We start from the raw sequence: 19,175 nt of genomic DNA on the forward strand, positions 1-19,175 counted from the left end.
ATTGAGGATGAGGAGGAGACACTTTACTGAGTGAAAGGAAAAAGAGAAACATTATTGAAAAGTTTATGGGGGGAAAGAAGATCCCGTGGAAATTGCTTGTCTATTGCTACGAGGAGTTCTTTCTTGCCCAGAAGCCAGTCTGAGGCCAGAATGTACTTACTGACGCAGGCCATCAGGTCATGGAAGATGTCCTTGGGGAAGAGAGGGTGTTCCAGCCCCCGGAAGTAAAGCTTCAGGACGCCAGCAATGGAGTCCATGTCATGGTCATTCTGGTCCCCAGCCAGGGGGTCCTCTCCTGAGGATAAGCAGCCCCCCAAAAAGGAAAGAGACAGTGAGAGAGGTAAAACCCACAGGACAAAGCAGAAGTGGTGGGGAAGGGCTGGCTTTCCAGGTCCTCATCAGAGTCCATCAGCTGTGTGCCCGGCATGCTGGCCATGAGTAGGATGGACCAGAGACTAGATAAAGCAAAGACTGCTTAGGCTCAGGGGCCCCAAGGCGAGGAGAGGGCACAAGGGTCCATTAGGATAAATTGGCTCGTGCCAGACTCGTTCAGGGACATTCCCTCTGGGTTGGGATGGGACACTGCACAGGCCCTCTCACAAGAATCATGAAGCCAGGCCAGGACTGAGTCCCTGGGGAAGGAAAATGAGGCCAAGGTGGCCAGCCACTCTGACTCGCTCTTACTCCTCCTGGCTCGCAACAAAGGACACCTACTTATGGGAGAACAATCATGCTGGAGCTCCCTATGGAAAATTTCGTATCAGATGTAATTAGATTTAATGATAGGACCAACCTCAAATTGAGACTATATATATCCATTATAGTGACGGAAATTGCCAAAGCTTGCCCATTACCTTAATGGCCCACAAGATAATAAATGGGCTACGATGAACAGGCGCATTAGCCTTGATATTAACTGCCACCAAGGGTTCTGGATAAAGCCGTAAACTGCCCAGATATCATAGTTAACTTCTTGGGTTTCGGCAGATCGTCCACGGGCGAGAGGCACGATGAATGGGCTGAGGAGGGAGCTGGGATGTGCCCTGGCATCTCCCTGCACGTGTTGGGGAAGACTGTCCATGAGACAGCAGGTGCCGGGCTAAAGAGCTGGGTGACCTCTGGGTACCTCCCAGGGGAGACACGGTGGAGCCAACACCGCAGGAGGCTGGCAGACATTTGGTCTTATCTTCAAGCCTGTTCCCTTACCTCTCTCAAAGGCGTTTTTGATGTCATTCACTTCCACCTGGGATCCCGACACCCGGAAGATTCCTTCATGCTGTAGTCCTGGAGAGACAGGGAAAAGTGGTCAAGGAGAGGAAGAAACAAAGTCACAGCCACAGCTCCAAGCTTGGTTGATGTCTGTGTCCTCCAGCCAGTGTGCATGTAAGCACCGTGTCTCTATCCTTCAGGTCAAAGGAGAAAGCATGTGCAGGGATGCTGGAGAAGTCCCTGGAATGGGTACATAGGAGGCATAAACAAAGCCAAAGATGTCTACACATGGCTCCATTTCTGATTCTGAGGAAGACCAGGAAGCAGGTTCCTCCCCCGCCTTTGCCTCTCTGTTCCCATCTGCCAAGTGACAAAGTGACCCCTGGCACCTTCTTATCACCCCCCTGCCAGGAATGGGCACTGGGGGTATGGTAGGCAGGCCTTAGACACCGTTGGAGGAGTTTCATAAGGCCGGAGATACAATTCCTGCTTCGGCTGTCCTAACGCTGCATGGCTCCTCTAGGGCACAATGATTTGAATATTCAGGAAAGAGAGAGGACACAGGAAAAGGCAAGTGATCAGTCAACAGACAGCACCGTCAGTACCGTGCTGGCCGCTGGTCCTCGACCACAGCTTCACTCAGAGACAAATGTGCATAGATGTGACAGTGTGATAATGGGCGTGAAAACTGTGTCCTCTTGTGTTTTGTTAAAGTAGAAACAATCACTAAAAATAATAATAATGCATGTGCAGGGACTGCTGCTAAAAATGCTTTCCCAGAAATAAATCAACTCGTACTCACAACAGCCATTAAGGCAGGGCTCACCAGCAAGCCCATTTTCTGGATGAAGGAAGGGATGTGTGATGACCCCCCCCCCCCACCCCCTTAGGTTATGTAGGTGATAAGAACCAGAGTCAGGAGGCCAACCCAGGCCTCTGGTTGCCATTATGTACTCACTCCTCAACACTAGGCTTGTGGGGCCAACCACAGGGAAAATGCAGGCAGGGCGGGAACCCATTTGTTAGTCTGAACAAGGATGTGGCTCACAACCCCACACAAGGGGCTGCAAAGGTGGTAAGAGAGGAAGCATGCCCTTACTGCTGGCCCCAGAGGTCAGACCGAACTAGCATCTGTAATCACATGAGGCTTGTCAGCCGTTCTCAGGAGCCCTGTGTCTCCATCTTGGGCACCTTGTCCAAGTTCCTCTGCAATGGCATGATTGATCAAAAACTCTGACATGTCAGGGAAATCTCAAACAAATTCCTTTTTAAGAAAAAAAGAGTAGAACTGCCACTGTTTCAGGGATACCCTCTCGGTGAAGGGGTGACTGGATTCTGTCGGCTAGACCTTTGAAGGTAAATCACACAGGCCAGGACTATCATCTTGAATCCAATTGAAGCAATATTAAGAAGCAAGCAGGGGGAATTTAATTACCTGGCTTGTAATAGGACTTAAGTTGTTTGCTCCTCTGAGGGAATCTCCAGAATATTCCTCAGAGAATGGCAGACAACGTTAAAACCCCATTAGTATCAATGTAATAGTACCCTATTAGTTACCAATGGGATGTAACAGCCAAATAATGGCATTTAAACACAGAATGTAAACAGCAAGTGTTGTGATAGAAACACACACCCTGTGACTTGTCGAAAACACAGTATAGTATAAGGAAATGTCATCTCAGGGCCCAGGCCACTCAGTGTTCTAGGTGAAGCCAAGAATTTGCCGAGAGAGGATCACTTCGGGACTTTTTAGTAGATTGGACCATCAACAAAAAGCCACTTTAGCCCATGGGCCCAGGACATGAAGAAATCAGAGGAGAGCTTACTGGAAGTCAGGCAGCAGGCCTGAAACACATTGAGATCCCCTTCCATCTGGTTCCCGTTTCCCCTTGAGAACCTCCGCTTTAGAAGGATAGCGATATGTTTTTGCTCAGCAGACAGAATCTTCAGAGCATCTAATCTCATGACACTGAAAGTAGGAACACTGATAAGTGGTTGGTTTCCAGCCGTAAAGGGGGAAAGCAGTGGGCTTTTTATGAGAATGCAGGTAAGGCCTCATAGGACTAACCTGACCCATCTTCGATCTTTCTCTTTTGTTCTTAGAGCACGCCAGCATGCAGGTATAAAACCACTCAGAGGAGGGTAAGTTACTGCATGGAAGCAGCACACAACCTTCCATTTTGCACCGGATCCAGCTGTTGCCAAGAGGTACTCTCCGTGAGAATTCTTGAAATGGTTGCTATAGTACCCGCCTCACGTTACTTGGCTCCCTTGTGCGTAAGTGGGGTTTTCCTACCCTGATTCAGTCTGTCGTTCCCCAAATCCCTCTCCTTTAAGTCTTCCTGGATCACCCTGACCGACTATTTACAGACGAGCCTCAGCTTTCTCATCTATACAATGGGAACTATAATATCTACCTCCTAGGGAACACGAAGCCAGTAAGGATGTACAAATCCCAGCAGATGGTGGGTCACAAACCCTTTTGGGACTGACAAGTGTTACAGATCCTATCTCCACTAAATGCACATGCACAAAAATTTTCACCCTGATTCATGGGGCGTTCAGAAATACCTTGAGTCCCCGTGTGGGGGAAAAAGTTCAGTTTAGCCTAACAAATGTTTTTTGAACAACCACTATGTACCATGGTGTTTTGTTTCTTTCCTTTAAAGCAACAATATGTTTATCTATTTGGTCAGTCCTGGAATACACATAAAATGGCTTCAGAATTGATAGCCCATATCTGATTTCGGTTCAGGTCATGATCTCATGGTTTGTTAGTTTGAGCCCTGCACCGGGTGAGCACGAGCCCCTCTTCTCTCTCTTTCTCTGCCCCTCGTGGGATTCTCACTCTCTCTCACTCTCTCTCTCTCTCTCCCTTTCTGCCCCCATCTCACTTGTGCCCTCTCTCAAAAAAAAATTACCAACAACTGTATAGTATTTGTTTATAGCTCTTGTTGTCTTTAGACTTACAGTATAGTATCAAAATACTGTCGTCAAGGGTGCCTGGGGGGTCAGTCGGTTGAGCGTCCGACTTCGACTCAGGTCACGATCTCACAGTTCGTGGGTTCGAGCCCCACATCTGGCTCCGTGCTGACAGCTCGGAGCCTGGAGCCTGCTTCGGATTCTGTGTCTCCCTCTCTTTCTGCCCCTACCCCGCTCACCCTCTGTCTCCCTCTCTCTCAAAAATGAATAAATGTTAAACACATTTTTTAAAAAATACTGTTTTCTAAAGTTACTTGGATTATTTTCTTCCTCATTCATTTGTTACACACTTAGGTTTACTCACTACTGTTTGTATTCCACTTGGGGATGTATCCCGCATCCTTGTTTTATTTATCTGTTTATTTATCTTTTGAATATGGAAAACACTAATGTAGTTCTGGAAGTCACAATTATACAAAAGCAATATTCAGAGAAAAGGTCACTTCCCTCCCATTTCCCACCCCCCATTCTTTTTACCCCTCTTCCACCCGTATCCTGTAGATAAACAATCAAATATTAGTTTCTGGATTCATCCTTCCTGTATTTCTTCTCGCCAAAGTGAGAATACACATGTACATTCTCATATTGTCTTCTTTGTGCCAAAAAGGCAGCGTGCTATCGACACTCTTTTGTGCTTTGCTTTTTTCGCTTGACAACATATTCTGGAAATCTTTCCAGGTCATTTCATGGAGACCGTGCTCATTCCTGCCTAGTATTCAGATACAACGTAGTTGATTCAACCGCTCTTCCGTGTGAGGGTATTTAAGTTGTTTCTAATATTTTTACAAACAAGGCTGCAACCAGTAACCTTCGGCGTATGTATTTTCATTGTTGGAGGTGTATGTTTCAAGGTAAATTCCTACAAGGGCTGCCGGACCAGAAGACAAACGCATATGCAGTTCTGTTGGACACTGACAAATTCCCCTCCAAAAGGGTTGTACCAGTTTGCAATAAAACCAGCAACATGCGAGCACACCTGTTTCCCCAGAGCCGCAGCACAGAAACGTCCCCGCGTGCACTGTGCATGTACAGGGGCAGGGATAGGTACATTTGAGGCCCAATATATGGAACCATCTCCCCCTCAGCTCCTCCACAGCTCACACTCTGGGCCTGGCCACTGTCGTGTCTTCCCTGGGCGGCTGCCACAGCCTCCTTCTTCCTATGATCTTGTCTCTACATAGCGGCTTTTTAAAAGCTCTCTGTTTGGGGCGCCTGGGTGGCTCAGTCGGCTGAGCATCCGATTTTGGCTCAGGTCATGATCTCACGGATCGTGAGTTTGAGCCTCGCATCAAGCTCGCTGCTGTCCGTGCAGAGCCCGCTTCGGATCTTCTGTCCCCCCTCCGTCCCCATGCTTTCTCTCTCAAAAGCAAATATGTCTTTAAAAAAAAAAAAAAAAAAAAAAGAGCTCTCTCTGTTCAAACTTCTCTAGTAGCTTCCCACCTCACTCAGATTATAACCCAAACACCTCCCTTAGGCAATGAAGTCCTAAGCGGCTGGCCTCCGGCTTCATCTCCTGCCCCCCTCCTCTTCCCTCTCTCCGCTCCAGCCACACTGGCCTCCTGCATGCTGGCCCCTGCGTATGCCAAGGACCTCTGCATTTGATGCGCCCTGTCTCTGACACACTCTTCCCAGATGCCACGCGGCTCACTTCCTCACTTCCTTTCAGGACTCCGTCCAAATGTCACCTCTTAGGGGAGCTGAAGGCCTTTCTCTGAACAACCCACCCAGAACAGTGTCCCCTCTCCATTCTCCACCTCTTCACCTTGCTTTTCTTCATGACACTCACCATCAGCAGACACCCTGTATGTTACCATGTTTATTTATTAACTGATCAGCCAAGCATCTATTTATCTGTCCTTTAGCAGGATATACGGCTCACGAAAGCAGGAACTTTTCCTTGGCACACAATGAGCAATCTCTCTCTCTCTCTTCTCTATTTGTTGGATGACCGAATGGAATGCATGGACGAAGCAGTAAGAGTGCAGACTCTCACCCTCTTATTGTCCTTTAGACACGAATAATTTTTCCTCCCCTGAACTCAGTTTGGACTTATCTTTGCCAATTATTCGATCATTAATCATTACTATCTTGTGGAATTTCTTCTACTGCTACTCTGAATTGCTATAGCTTATCTCCTTTGATTTAGCTTCTCAATTGCTTATTTATTTTCTCCCAACCGCATCATAAAACCAAGTAAAGACAAGAGAAGTGCATTATCCCTGTTTTTGTTTTCCTATTTCACAATGCATGGTGCCCGGCACTGATCAGGTGCTTGATACATATTTGTTCACTGTTGATATACAATGTTGTTACTTCAAGTAAATAGAGACAAGATGAAAAAACTGTAGCTGATTAGAACGGGCTAAGTTGTAAGCAGGCTAAAATAATTACTATTCCAGAAACAAGGGCAAGCAAGGTCCCAGCGTACTGGGAGAGAGGAAGGGAGAGAAATTGGCTACCTCTGCACCCAGACCAGCAATCACCCACATACCTCCTTAGCTGCAAGAAGGTCATTCTGTCCCTTTTCCTCTAACTAGATAAGACAGCTTCTAAAAACAATGTCTGATGTCCAGTTCCTAGAAATCTCCATGGCAGTAGCTCAGGTATCTGTGCTTTCTAAACACTCTTACACTTACAAGCTTGGTTCTCTGGCAATTCATCTCCGCCCCTAGATTCTGTGCAACCAGCCTGGGAGCTAGTGGGGGGTGGAGTTTATGAGACCCAGCTCCATCCAAGCAGCAGATAGAGTGATCTGACTTAGGCCGAGAAGGAGCCAGCCCCTGAAGGCTCTCAAAGGTGGGCTACAACTTTAGACTGGCGACTAACTGAGCTCCAGGTGATGTCGTATCCAGCGAGACCACAGCAGAACCAGAATCTGAGTATTATCAGGAATCAGGGCAACATCACAAAAGGAGTTGTTTGCAAAGGAGTCCGATGCAGAAGGTCAGCGTGTCAGGAGATACCGACACGTGCGAAGACGGTGAGTAATGGCGAAACTGTCACCACACCACCCCAGCTGTACTTACTCCTGTCACAGCTGTAATTTAAAACCCGCTCTCAAGCTAGAAGAGGGAGTGTGGTAAGTGGCTGAGGCATTTTGGGTCAAAGCATATGATGTCTTTCTCTCGATGTCTAGGTGGGGCCATTCAAAGGTAGCAAACATTATGCGAACAAGTTAAGATTTTATTCCGTTTCTGAGAAGGTCAGGAGGAAAAGTCGGTCTCTGTTCTTACTCCACAAAGAATTCATGGAAGCTCTTCCCAGCTTTGCACAAATATGGGCAAGGCTTTAATCCTGCTTACCGTGTCTGCTGATAAACCGGATACAGCTCTCTACCACCAGAGGAATTGCCTGGCTGGAATCCTGAAAAGCCGAAGAGAAACACAGCATTAGAATCTTTAAACAGGCATAGCCCAGAGTCAGAGAAAAATGGGCCAGACTGTGAAGAACTCGTCTCAGCTGGCTCAGTGGCCGGTCCTCAAAGAAGCATCTGGCCTCCTCCAAGCTCCAGAGAGCATACACAACCGCCTACTTGGAATGCCACACGGATGCCTTAAACTCAGCACGTCCTAAATGCAACTGATCGTCTTCCTTCCCAAACCAGCTTCCTACCCTCAGCCATCCAATCAATCGGTCAATACGCTTTGTCAAGTCGGCCTCCTAAGTATCTCTCAAGTCCATTCACTTCTCTCCATCTCTACTGCCATCAGCTCAGTCCTTACGTCAGTATCTCAGTTCCCACCCTTGCTGTCCTCCAGACCATATCATCCTTCCTTAAAATAGTGGTTGGGTGATCTCTGAAAGTGCACACCCCATCCTTCACTTCCTAGGCTAACCTCTTTCAAATTTTTTAAAAATGTTTTTATTTAATTTTGAGAGACAGAGAAGGAGTTGGTGAGGGGCAGAGAGAGAGAGAGAGAGGGAGGCAAAGAATCCGAAGAAGGCTCCAGGCTCTGAGCTGTCAGCACAGAGCCCCATGCTGGGCTCGAACTCACGGATCGTGAGATCATGACCTGAGCTGGAGTCGGACACTTAACCCACTGAGCCACGCAGGCGCCCCAAGGCTAACCTCTTTCAAAGACTCCTTGTTAGTTTCTTTACACAGCCCTGCGTCTCCAGGGTCCTGCCTTTGCCTCCAACTTCATCTCCTTCTGCTCTCCCTCCAGTCTCTGTCAGCCGCACCAGCCTAACTTTCCATTCTTTAGAGAAGTTCTCTGTCCATGGCTTTGCATGAACTGCTCCTGCTTCTGGAATGTTCTCCTCACCCTGGGATCCCACCTCTTAGGGTCTCAGTGCAAGTAGCACCTTCTTAGGAATGCTTCTCCAGACTCCCCTGATGAGATCAGGGCCCCTGTCCACAGGGTCTCAGCACCTTGCACTCAGCTCTCACAACTTAACTCACACAGTTAACAGTTGTGTTACACAACTTAACAGTTGTGACTTAACTGTGTGGGTATGAAGATCTCATTTGCATTTGTCACCACCATAGCTCATGCTCCACAGGGCAGATCCAGCCACCAGGGCTGGCCATGATGTTCTCACATAGTAGGTGCTCAATTAATATCAGTTGAGGGTATCAACTGATGAACCAATGGGAGCAACAGAAAGGGGGTTTACTTGGCATAAAAGGTAGGAAAGAAAAAACCCAACTCTTAGAAATAGTGGAAACTAATTGGTACTAAACTAAGAAGCAGACGTCCCAGATATCAATCTTTGCTCTGCCATTTTGCTATACATCCCTGCCATTATATTTAACTTCTGTGGGCCTCAATTTGATGCCTACAAACTGGGGAGGGAATAGGTGGTGAGAAGAGTAACATTTCCTGTTGGCACATGAACATTAGAGCTTATCATTTACAGAGAATTTATACAGGTGTTGGGTCAGGTCCTAGGTGCTTTAGCAGGACTGGTCCTGATAACGACCCTATGGGGTGTGTATCCTTATCACCATCCTTGTTTGACAAGTGAGGGGCTGAAGGCCAGGCAAGGTGAAATAGCTGCTTACAGTGACTGCCACAGGCAGTAAGTGGCAGGGCAGGGGTCCAAACCCAGGCAGTTTCCTTCTGAGACTGAACGAACATCTCACCGCCACCCAACCTGCATCCCAGGAGCTCGGCAAACGTTGCCAAATATGCGTGCCAAGCTACTGAAAACCAACAGGGTTTTATAACGCAGCTAAACACACAATCATTCAGCTATGGGGAAGAAAGATCAGGCAAAGGGCCCTAAACCTAGCTGAAAAGGGCTATAGAACTTCAGGACAGGGGCGCCTGGCTGGCTCAGTCGGGGGGAGTGTGTGACTCTGGATCTCAGGGTTGTGGGTTTGAGACCCATGTTGGGTGTAGAGATTACATAAAAAAAAAAATCTTAAAAATAATTTTTTTAAATGTTTGTTTATTTTTGAGAGAGAGACAGGCAGAGAGAGAGAGAGAGGGAGACACAGAATCTGAAGCAGGCTCCAGGCTCTGAGCTGTCAGCACAGAGCCCGACGCGGGGCTTGAACTCAGGAACCGCGAGATTATGGCCTGAGCCAAAGTCGGAAGCTTAACTGACTGAACTCCCCACATGCCTCCCCCCAAAAAATCTTAAAAATGAAATGAAATGAAATGAAATGAAATAAAATAAAATAAAATAAAATAAAATAAAATAAAATACAGTAAAATAAAATAAAGTAGTTTAGGATAGAGATTGCATCTCAATGGGATGGGTCCTGTGGCTTCTGCTCCTTTCACAGGTTTGCCTACATTCCTGAATTTTCAGCTGGGGCCCTGCGGTTTGGCCACCATTAGGGAAGCGGCCAGATCTCATAAAGAAGTCAGGCTGCGAGAAGAGCTGGCACGGCCTGTAGCTCCCAAGCTTACTGGGAAGGCAGGATGCGGCCGAAGGAAGTCGTGAGTGTGCCAAGGGAGCCCTGGAGTCAGGGAGGGCTCGGGGACCCAAATGCTCATCTTCCTAACCCCTGAAGCCCTCTGCTTCCTCCAGCTTTCCAGCTATAGTAGCCAGTGTCTGCCCTCTCGTTGCCAGTCAGCCTGGGGAGCTCTTAGAGGAAGACTCGTGGTCGATACTTCTATACTCTACTGAAGAAAATAGATTCCACTGCAAAAAAACAAAACCTCCAATTTTTGGAAGTTACAAAGAGTGGTAGCAGTGATAATGAAGTTAGCGATATGAGGGTTTGAAAAGTTTTTCTGGCCCTAGATTTAAATTTAAAGACCCAAAGAGAAGTAGGTCGGGAAATTCACAGATTGACTGGCTTCAACAAGTTATGTGGATGCCAAGTTCTGCCTAGACTTGCAGGAAATGGAATATCAATGGTAGTTAAAGGGAAGCATGCAGGGGTGCAGAAAGTAAGACATCAAACTTGCATGTCCATGGTTACTGGGGGTACATCGGAAGCAGCCCAGGGGAACTCTCTGTGGTGGACAAGAGTGGGCCAGAGATGACCTGTCCCCACTGCTCCGGGGGAGCCTAAGACAGTCTAGTGGGAGCAAAAACTGGACAATGTCACGAAGGCCTCTGACGCTCCTACTACCCTCCCCTCTCCTTGTAATGTTTCTGAGCTCTGAGTGAATTCATTCCCCCAGGATGTGCCTGTGTGCTCCTATGGGGCCCCAAAGACCCTCACTTCACCATTGATTTTGCAAACAGCTGACCATGCAGTGTCCACATGTGTCCTTATTCTGTGTCCATCTCTCCCTTTCTTCCTCTCTCCTTCCCTCCTGCAATGTTAGAATCAATGTCCATTTAATTCTTTAGTTCACAATATTTTTGGTGGCATAATCCTAGGGTGGGAAGGGGCCTTTAAAGACAATTGGGCCAAATCTCCATTCAATCAGATTAGGGATCTTTAAACCAAAGGTGGAAGAAGAAAGGTGACAGGCACAATTTGGAAAAGATGGTTAAGCAGGGGTTCCGGGATCAGCAGGAGAAAACAATCAGGAAGGTGGCCAGAGAGCGCCTCAACATGCCATTGTCTGGCATAATTTCTCATGAGCAAGAGAGTTCGGATTTTTGCTGAGTACTGATCTGTTACATTGTTAGATTTCCGTTCTTACCAAGGGAGAAAATACAACTCTACACAACTGAGTAGATGTGGGTGATGGGAAAGAAAGAGGCATCAAAGATAATATTTGGGATTTCAGAATTGTGAAGAATGGAGGCCCCCCATCACGGGAAGTAGACAAGTTGGGGAATGTGCTAGAAGTTAGACCATGGTAGGGAGGAGGCGCCATCTCAACTCTCAAGTGGACACCCAGCCAATCAGTTCGAGATTAGATTCAAAGACTCAGAACAATGGACACTCGGGGAAGGAGAGAAAGGTTCCTCCAAGGGAACAAAGCCAACAAGGGAAAGAATACAAAAAGAAGTCAAAACAGGACCAACCCTTGGGATCATGCCTACATTTAGAGGCAAGGGGAAAGATGGACAAGCAAAGAAGAGTCAGAATCGATGGGAAAGAGAAATGCTGGGCTTGAGGGTAGCAGACAAAGCTTAGAAGTGGCGGTTGAGGCAGAAAAGGCTGGGATGGTTTGAACCTAGGCTTTGCTAGGGTCAAAAATGACTGGAACCCATTAGGGATCCTCAAAAACAAAAGCTACCAGATTCTTCCTCTTGTTTGGCTGACTTGCCATAAACAACCAATTATTTATTTCCTTACACAAGGCTACTCATCTTCCCAATTACTATTTCCCTGCCTGCCCATTGTAGGAAAAACTCTTCACTGATCCACCATTAGATCAGAGATGTTGGAGAGAAACTGGGGCAGCAGAAGGAAAACAAGGTCTTTATTTGATTGGGGGTTTTGGGTGCATCCCGGGCTCTTACGCAAATCTAGGAGCAGGCAACGCGCTTTGCCTGCAACTGCTTAGACGCAGCAGGATGCAAACCAGATGGGCGCTGCTCCCCTCTGACGGTGAGCTCAACCAGGGCCGCCTACTGCCTGCCAAACTGCGGTCTCTGGCACTCCGGTGGCCAGAGTGGAGCCTGGGAGGCTCTTGCACCTATGCTCCGTCTAGATGCAGGAGGCCCAGTTTCAGCCCAGGAACTGAAAGGAACAAACGTTCAGTTCAACCCTGTTCTTAGTGTTGAAGGGAAAAAAAGCTGGCTCCCTCTTAAGATACCCACCTATTAATTTTTACATGCAATAGATCATCCCTGGGAGGCACTCCATGCTTCTCTGGGTTTAAATGAAATTATGGGAGAAAGGGCAGAAGAAAGAAATAGAGGAGCCAGAGGAAGGAGAGATGCGATGAAATTTTTATAAATTAAAACATGTATAATTATATGTGATGGTGGTCTCATTATAATGAGATCCAAAGCAGAGAAGGGTCAAAAGAAATAGTGACAGCAAAGCTAAGACAAGCGAGAGCCATGTCAGCCGAGTGTCCCTGGACTGCCCGGTTAGCTGAAGCAGCCGGACGGGCTGAAGACCGTGTCGGGGCCGCTGCCACAACAGAAGCCATGTGCCCTCTACATTCGATTATCTCCCTGTGGCTACAGCCGCTGTGAATTACCCAAAACGATTTTTTAAAGCCTGGATCAGTTTTCCCCTGAGTAGACAAAAAGACATTCAGAGCTCTCTCCACCTCCTCCCTGTTAACTGCCTGCCACATAGCTGGTATGAGCTTAGGGGACACAAAATCATTTTAGCAACTCGCCATAAAATATAATTAGGAAGCCAAATTTGCTACTGCAAAAACTACTTCAATTAATTTTTTTTTTTTTTTTTTTTTTTACACACACAAACACAGTGCTGTTTAGATTATCCACTGATGTGCTTACCCAGTCCCTGCTTTCCAAAGAGCCTGCCCTGATATGGGTAATGAGAGCTGTCTGCCCAGCGTCAGATTTGAATACAACACTGAAAATCATGCAAACCAGCATGGGGTTGAACATCAATTTCCCGATCGTCTTCAGATCAGACTCATCTTTGCATTTTTAGCATGTCTAAGAAATACATCTAGGATGACCACACCACCAGAAACAAACAAACAAAAATCTGCACACTTAAAGCCAGAGTGTCCACTCGAGGTGATTAGCTGCTGCGAGCTGCTCCCATGTGGAACTTAATGTACAAGGCGCGAGCCCTCTTCCGCGGTTTCCTTGAGCAGTGACACCGCGGGCAGTTCTGGCATGATCTGCCACAGTCCAACCACATCTCTAGCAAGGAGGAGGGTGCACGACTAGAGAGGGGAGGAACAAGTCAGAAAGGCCACAGCCGCTGCAGTTAAACAAGCGAAGTCAATGAAGTTGCCATAATGGTAAACGTACTGTGACTGAATGGTACATTCCAAACGCAGGCAGGAAGTCAGGAAAGTATCTGCCCTGCCCACAGTAGGCTTCCATAAATGTCTATGGAACATAACATCTTCTCACCCGACCAGCCTGGCTCTTGCTGGGCCCTTACCTGCTTCCTCACGGTTGAGCTACGCCTGTGGTCGACCCCGCCAAATCAGACAGGACCGAACGAGCAACGGGGAGAAAAAAAGGAAAATGGGATTAGTGAAGCAAGTCACATTGTTCAGCTCAGTCGCAGTCCCAGAACCCTGGAGATCTCTGCACTCACTATCTTCCACCATTCAAAACTAGAATAGGAGGGAATAAAATATACTTGGGTTAGACAATAAGATTATCTCTCTGTCTGCAAGGAGACACTAGTAAACACCAAAGGAAGTCACAGTTTTCGTTCTTTTGGAAATCCTTAAGGAGCAATTTTCCTGGAGTTTAAAGGACAGAGCAGCCAGACTGGAAGGAACCTTGGCGATCCTTCAGGTGAATGCCTTTCAAACTCTTATCCCAGGGAATCGGACTCAGACACAATCCCCCAAGCACGGAGAACAGCGCTGCCCTGCCTTTAGTGAAGGTAAGTAAGGCCCAGAGCCTGGCTGCTGGGCTCCCTCTCCCCCTTCCACCAGGCCGCTCTAGAGGAACCTCTTTGGAATCATAGAGCTCCTTGGGTTTAGTGGAACATTCTTTCTTGTCTTATAGATGAGGGAACTGGACTTCGAAGGGGAGAAGAGAGCAGCCCAAGGTCACACAGCCTAAGGGAATTCAACTCAGCTTTTTTTTTTTTTTTTCACTCCCATACAGTTTTCCACAGATACGGGACTTCAGGTGAACTTACATGAAGACTCTATCACCAAGAAGATATATCCTATGAAATTCCATGATCCTGGTTCTCTCCAGTCAACAAGACTGGTGTACTAATGAGATCTTTACTGTAATCCACAATGACAAAACGATGAAAGCCAAATGAAGCTATTTCTAAATAATGAGCCTGTAATTGTAAATGGCCTCATGATTATTGTGTGTGTGTTGGCAGATACAAGTGGTTGATATAATGGGCTAACCCAGGGTCTCTAAGGAGTCCAGCCCATTAAAGCTCTTTCCCTGGTTAAATCAGCACATTTTTAGGCATCTGAGAACAGCTGGCTGGCTGAACGCCTTGCTCTCCGCCAGCTCACGAGTTTTCTCATAGCAGCTACATGACTGGGAGGGAAAATATTTGGCTGGGGTCGGGGAGGGAGGGGAAGGTGGGGACAGATTGGGAGGGTTGCATACTTGTACAACAGGCAAGGATTTCTACCAATGCTGCTTGGCAAGCCAGTGCGATGTAGTATTTCATTATCCAGCAACAGTCACTAATTAGGGGCTGTCATCTTTTCCATGCATACGATCTCAGATCAAATGCTATCTTCTGATCTTCCTTCTCTGGGTCAGAGACTTCCCCCAAACCACATGCTGAAGTCTAGCAGCTAAGGTTAGGTTACCAGGACCCTCCAGAGTCGAACACTTCTTTTCCTCGCAAAAGCAGTGGCTTTGGGGAGTCTCTGGAAGTACTTCAGCGAATGAGAACTCCTTTATTCCGTTCCTCTCAGCTCTCTCCCCGAGTCACCACAGACCCCATTTCCACTTGAGGCCAGATGGGGTCAGCAAGGCGAAGGGAAGGAAGCAATCCCCGCCCTAGTCCCCTCCTTTGCAGAGTCATCTGAAGCCTTTGCACTTGAACTCCCCGGGCTCTTTCCCCTCTTTCCCGGGCTGGGCGGGACGGCTCTACCCCACGGGCCTCTCTTTATCCTTTCCCAGGGTTGCCCCGGGCCACACCTACCTGGCCAGACTGCAGTCTGTCCGCTGACCTGTTGGAAAGACAAAGGCAAAAAGCTCATGTTGAAGCAGAAGGGGACAGAGTGGAAGACCTGCTGCCAGCAGTCACCTGAAATGCTCTGCCCGTCTTCCCTGAGAGCTGCCAGCATCACTGAGCATCGTGACTGGCCTTCTGGGCAAAAAAAGAAGAGAAATGCCCAGAGCCTCTTCCTGGGCAAGTGCTGTTTCTAATGCTTGTTCCCTGGGCTGCTGGTATGTCCCTAAAGCCTAGGGGTGTCAACCCTGCTTCCCAAAGGGAAAACAGGGGTGGCTGTAGGGGAACAATAGCAAGGTGGATCATATTTTAGAGAACAGATTACTAGAAGCCTTCCCAGAGGTGAAATCCAGCTTCTCTTCTGAGTGTGTGGGTGTGTGTGGGAGGAGGAAGGGAGGGGCTTGCTTGCTCCTGAGTAAGGAGCACGCGCATGCACACACACACACACACACACACACACACACACACGGTGAGGGCGGCAAGGGAAGAAGGAAGGAAGAATTGTTTGGGGGCAGGAGGGAGAAGATAAAGACATTCTAGTTTTAGATTCGTATGAAATTCTCTTAGGTTGGGCTGGGGTGGCAAGGGGAAATGAGATTTAATTGCTGTCAAACTGTGGTTCTCAATCCAACAGCAGGCCCTAATTTCAAGTGTAATGGGTCACAGCCAGCTTTAAAAAATGAATATCTTAAAGTTCATGAGAGGAATTCTTCTATTTTTAAAAAATACATGTGCCTAGGCACATGGGCCATGATGTAATCTATTTGCCTTCTTTGGACCCACAGTTAACCAAGCATGGTCTGTATTAGACGTACGCTCGCTAAACCAGGGATGCCCCAAGCAGGTGCTGAGCTGGAGGAGATCATCATCCATGCTCCTGGAAAAACAGCTCCAAGGACTGGGGGAGGGCAGGGCTTTCTCTTGCCTTTAAAGGTTGCTAATTGTTGATTACACTTGGCTCATCCTGAGCAACATCCTCCCCCACCCCCAACAGCCTCTCATTACTAAAGGCTCAGCTTTCATCTGCAAAAATATTATTCTGAGCCATTATTTTCAACATCTGTCCCATTTCCATTCTGGAATATTCATACACATCAATTATCCCTCTGTGGCAAGAACAAGGAGCTCTTGCATTATGGTGACAAATACATTCAGAAGGCAGGGACATGAAGATTTGCACACAGGAAGGTCTGCAGCTATTGTTTCCTTATTGCTAGAACTTGTCATCTTTAGATGGAGGCAATTTGCAGTGCTAACGAATGGTCACCAACCTCTGCCCCTCCACAGTAGCAAATCTGGCGTGTGTGTGTGTGTGTGTGTGCAAACCCATTCACACACACTCTCTCTTTCTCACACACACACATTCCCAAGGTCCTGCTCCCTATCTCATTTATGGGCTAGCTTGGATTATTTTAGCAAAAAAGAAATCGTGGTTCTAACTCGCTTCAAATAGTTCTGGGCTTTCTTTCCTCTGATTCCCTACGAAGCAATCTGATAACCCCAAAGTAATGATTTTCTATAAGTGAAGCCGAGATCTCAGTGCCCAAACCTGTTTTAGCCTGAGTCCCTTGGGTGGCGGGGAGGAAAGAGAACAGAAGTTACCTAACAGGCATTCTTTACATAAAAGAAAATGCCTTTACAATCACAAGATCAAAGATATCAGAGATAAAAAGAATTCATCACCTGGGGGAACCGTCCAGTGCAGGAGGAGGACAAGGCCAGAATGATGGGTGGGAGGCTCTGGTATGAAAAGTGTAGCTCTGATTCCTGAGGCTGATGAGCCAATGAGCGCCATATGCTTTTCTACACTCTGCAATTTGTCTGAAGAGCGCTCAAGGATTTGTTTTAAAATGTTAGACCCTTGTGCAGTTTCGCCTTTCGCTGGTGTTACCACATACTGCCTGTAGCTTCCTGGTCCCATTTTAAGTGACGAGATGTGCAGGGCGGGGAGGAGGGGCCAGGTATTCAGAGGCATCCCCAACCTGGGAATCCCATGAATCACAGGATGCTGAGAGCTAGGCAGGACCCGGGCAGGGTGCCCAAAACCCCAGGGAAGCTTCTCTTTCAACCTTCGCCTTCTGTTTGACAGCTGAGGAGAGAAAGTCCAGAGTGCCAGTCCAGTTCTCTGCTTTGCTACTTTCCAGGGTCTGGTTAAAATCATCCTTGATTCGTGGACGGGACAGGCCATTCAGTACCATGGCCTCTGCGTGGCTGAGGCAGAGAGGGCTGCCCCTTCGCCCCAGGACCCTCCAAAGCAGAAGGAAACCGATGCCCTAACCGGACGCTACAGAAAGCGGCAGACTGTGGGTCCCTCCTGCCTTTGAGCAGCCTCTCCTCTCCTCGGAGCAGATGCGTTCTCATCCCACTGTCCCTGCCTTCCTGCGGCAGCCTCAGTCCTGCTACAGAGGAGCTGAGAGTTTTAACAAAGCGTCTGGAGAGCAAGTAACCCATCAGCCCTTTCCCCCAGGCGTGGCAGAGAAGGCGGACAGGGTGGAGAGCAGGCACGCTCCATTTAAACAAATAGATGATGCACATTAGTGCTTCATTAAGCACTGGCCTTCTCCCATTACTCAAGCAGTCACTGGGGCTGTGTGCTTCACATCAAACAGGCTAGGAAAAGAAATGCATTCGTATAACAAGATCAGGCCCACAGGGCTTAGTCGGGGAGGCTCAGGACCGGGCCTTCCCCCCCCCCATTGCCAAACCTCCAGCAGAATTCCCATACTCACTTTCTCCCAGGGTTTTCTGGAGAAGGTCGTGCTTGGCTTGGAGCTTGGTGATGAGGTTCCTGCCCTCCAGGTACTCCTTCATTTTCTATAAGGGAGGAGGAGAAAAGCAATCAGACTCCTGAAGAGAAAAAAAACAACAACAACCCAGATGCTCAGCTGTACAATTCCCTTTTTATAAGAGGGCATTTGGTTTCTGACCCAGTTTCTACTAGTTTCCTTTTTTATCTCTTTAAGGCCCTGCACATCTGGACAGCTGCTGATTTCCACGGCAGACGAGTATCCCGGTTTGTGTTCTCCTGGGGGCCAGCCCCACATTGGCTAGTGTAAGAAACTGGCTCTTAGAGCCCCTCAGCCATCTCAGTTCCACTGAAGAACAGGGTGTTGGGGGCAGGGTGGATAGACTCACTGAGCCCAGATCCTCTTGGTGTGAGGACACACACCTGCCCCTTGTCACCTGCTCGGACGTCCAGCCCCACCCTGGCCCCTCCCAGGGTGCATTCCAACACATCAGGAGCAATGCCAAGGGCAGGCTCAGCCCCTGCCTGAGCTGCAAGCCAGCAAGCAGAGCATCTTTGTCTCCGCCGTCTCTTTTTTTTTTTTTTTTTTTTTAATACTTATTTATTTTTGAGATAGAGACAGAGCATGAACAGGGGAGGGCCAGAGAGAGAGGGAGACACAGAATCTGAAACAGGCTCCAGGCTCTGAGCTGTCAGCAGAGAGCCCGACGTGGGGCTCGAACTCACGGACCGTGAGATCATGACCTAAGCCGAAGTCGGACGCTTAACCGACTGAGCCACCCAGGCGCCCCTCTCCGCCGTCTCTTAATCAGCTTCCTCCTCTATTCTGCAGGGAGTCTTTGCGGAGAGCTTGAGGTTTCTGAGCTTTCGGGGAGAGGGGCTATACCACCCCCCACCCGTATATGCACATACCGGCACTTCCAAACACAACAGGAGGTTCTGGAAATGCGCTTCCATCTGCTCTAACCGTCAAAATGCAATTGCTGTGCTGGAGTTTCTGATCTGACCTCTCTCCACCCTCGTCTGCTCGGGGAGCGACTCTATTTCCCTGGACAATTCATCAGAGCTTCCAAACAACCCTATGAGCTACGATTATCACCG

At 48.0% G+C, this 19,175-nt stretch overlaps 1 protein-coding gene across 8 annotated transcripts in view; it reads right to left on the bottom strand.

Annotated features, from left to right (window-relative positions):
* SRGAP2 (SLIT-ROBO Rho GTPase activating protein 2) overlaps window positions 1-19,175 on the bottom strand; it is a 233,764-nt gene that overhangs the window by 28,409 nt on the left and 186,180 nt on the right. For all 8 annotated transcript variants that reach the window (XM_019433816.2, XM_019433801.2, XM_019433809.2 and 5 more), the window contains exons 11-16: window positions 18,058-18,142; window positions 15,299-15,326; window positions 13,598-13,622; window positions 7,494-7,554; window positions 1,207-1,284; window positions 161-295 (exon numbers count right to left, since the gene is read on the bottom strand). In XM_019433816.2, coding sequence (XP_019289361.1) covers window positions 161-295; window positions 1,207-1,284; window positions 7,494-7,554; window positions 13,598-13,622; window positions 15,299-15,326; window positions 18,058-18,142 — 412 coding nt within the window. The remainder of the gene's footprint in view (window positions 1-160; window positions 296-1,206; window positions 1,285-7,493; window positions 7,555-13,597; window positions 13,623-15,298; window positions 15,327-18,057; window positions 18,143-19,175) is intronic.

The sequence above is a fragment of the Panthera pardus genome, unplaced genomic scaffold (genome assembly GCF_024362965.1).
Source record: "Panthera pardus isolate Hobbes unplaced genomic scaffold, ASM2436296v1 HiC_scaffold_21, whole genome shotgun sequence".
NCBI lineage: Eukaryota > Metazoa > Chordata > Mammalia > Carnivora > Felidae > Panthera > Panthera pardus.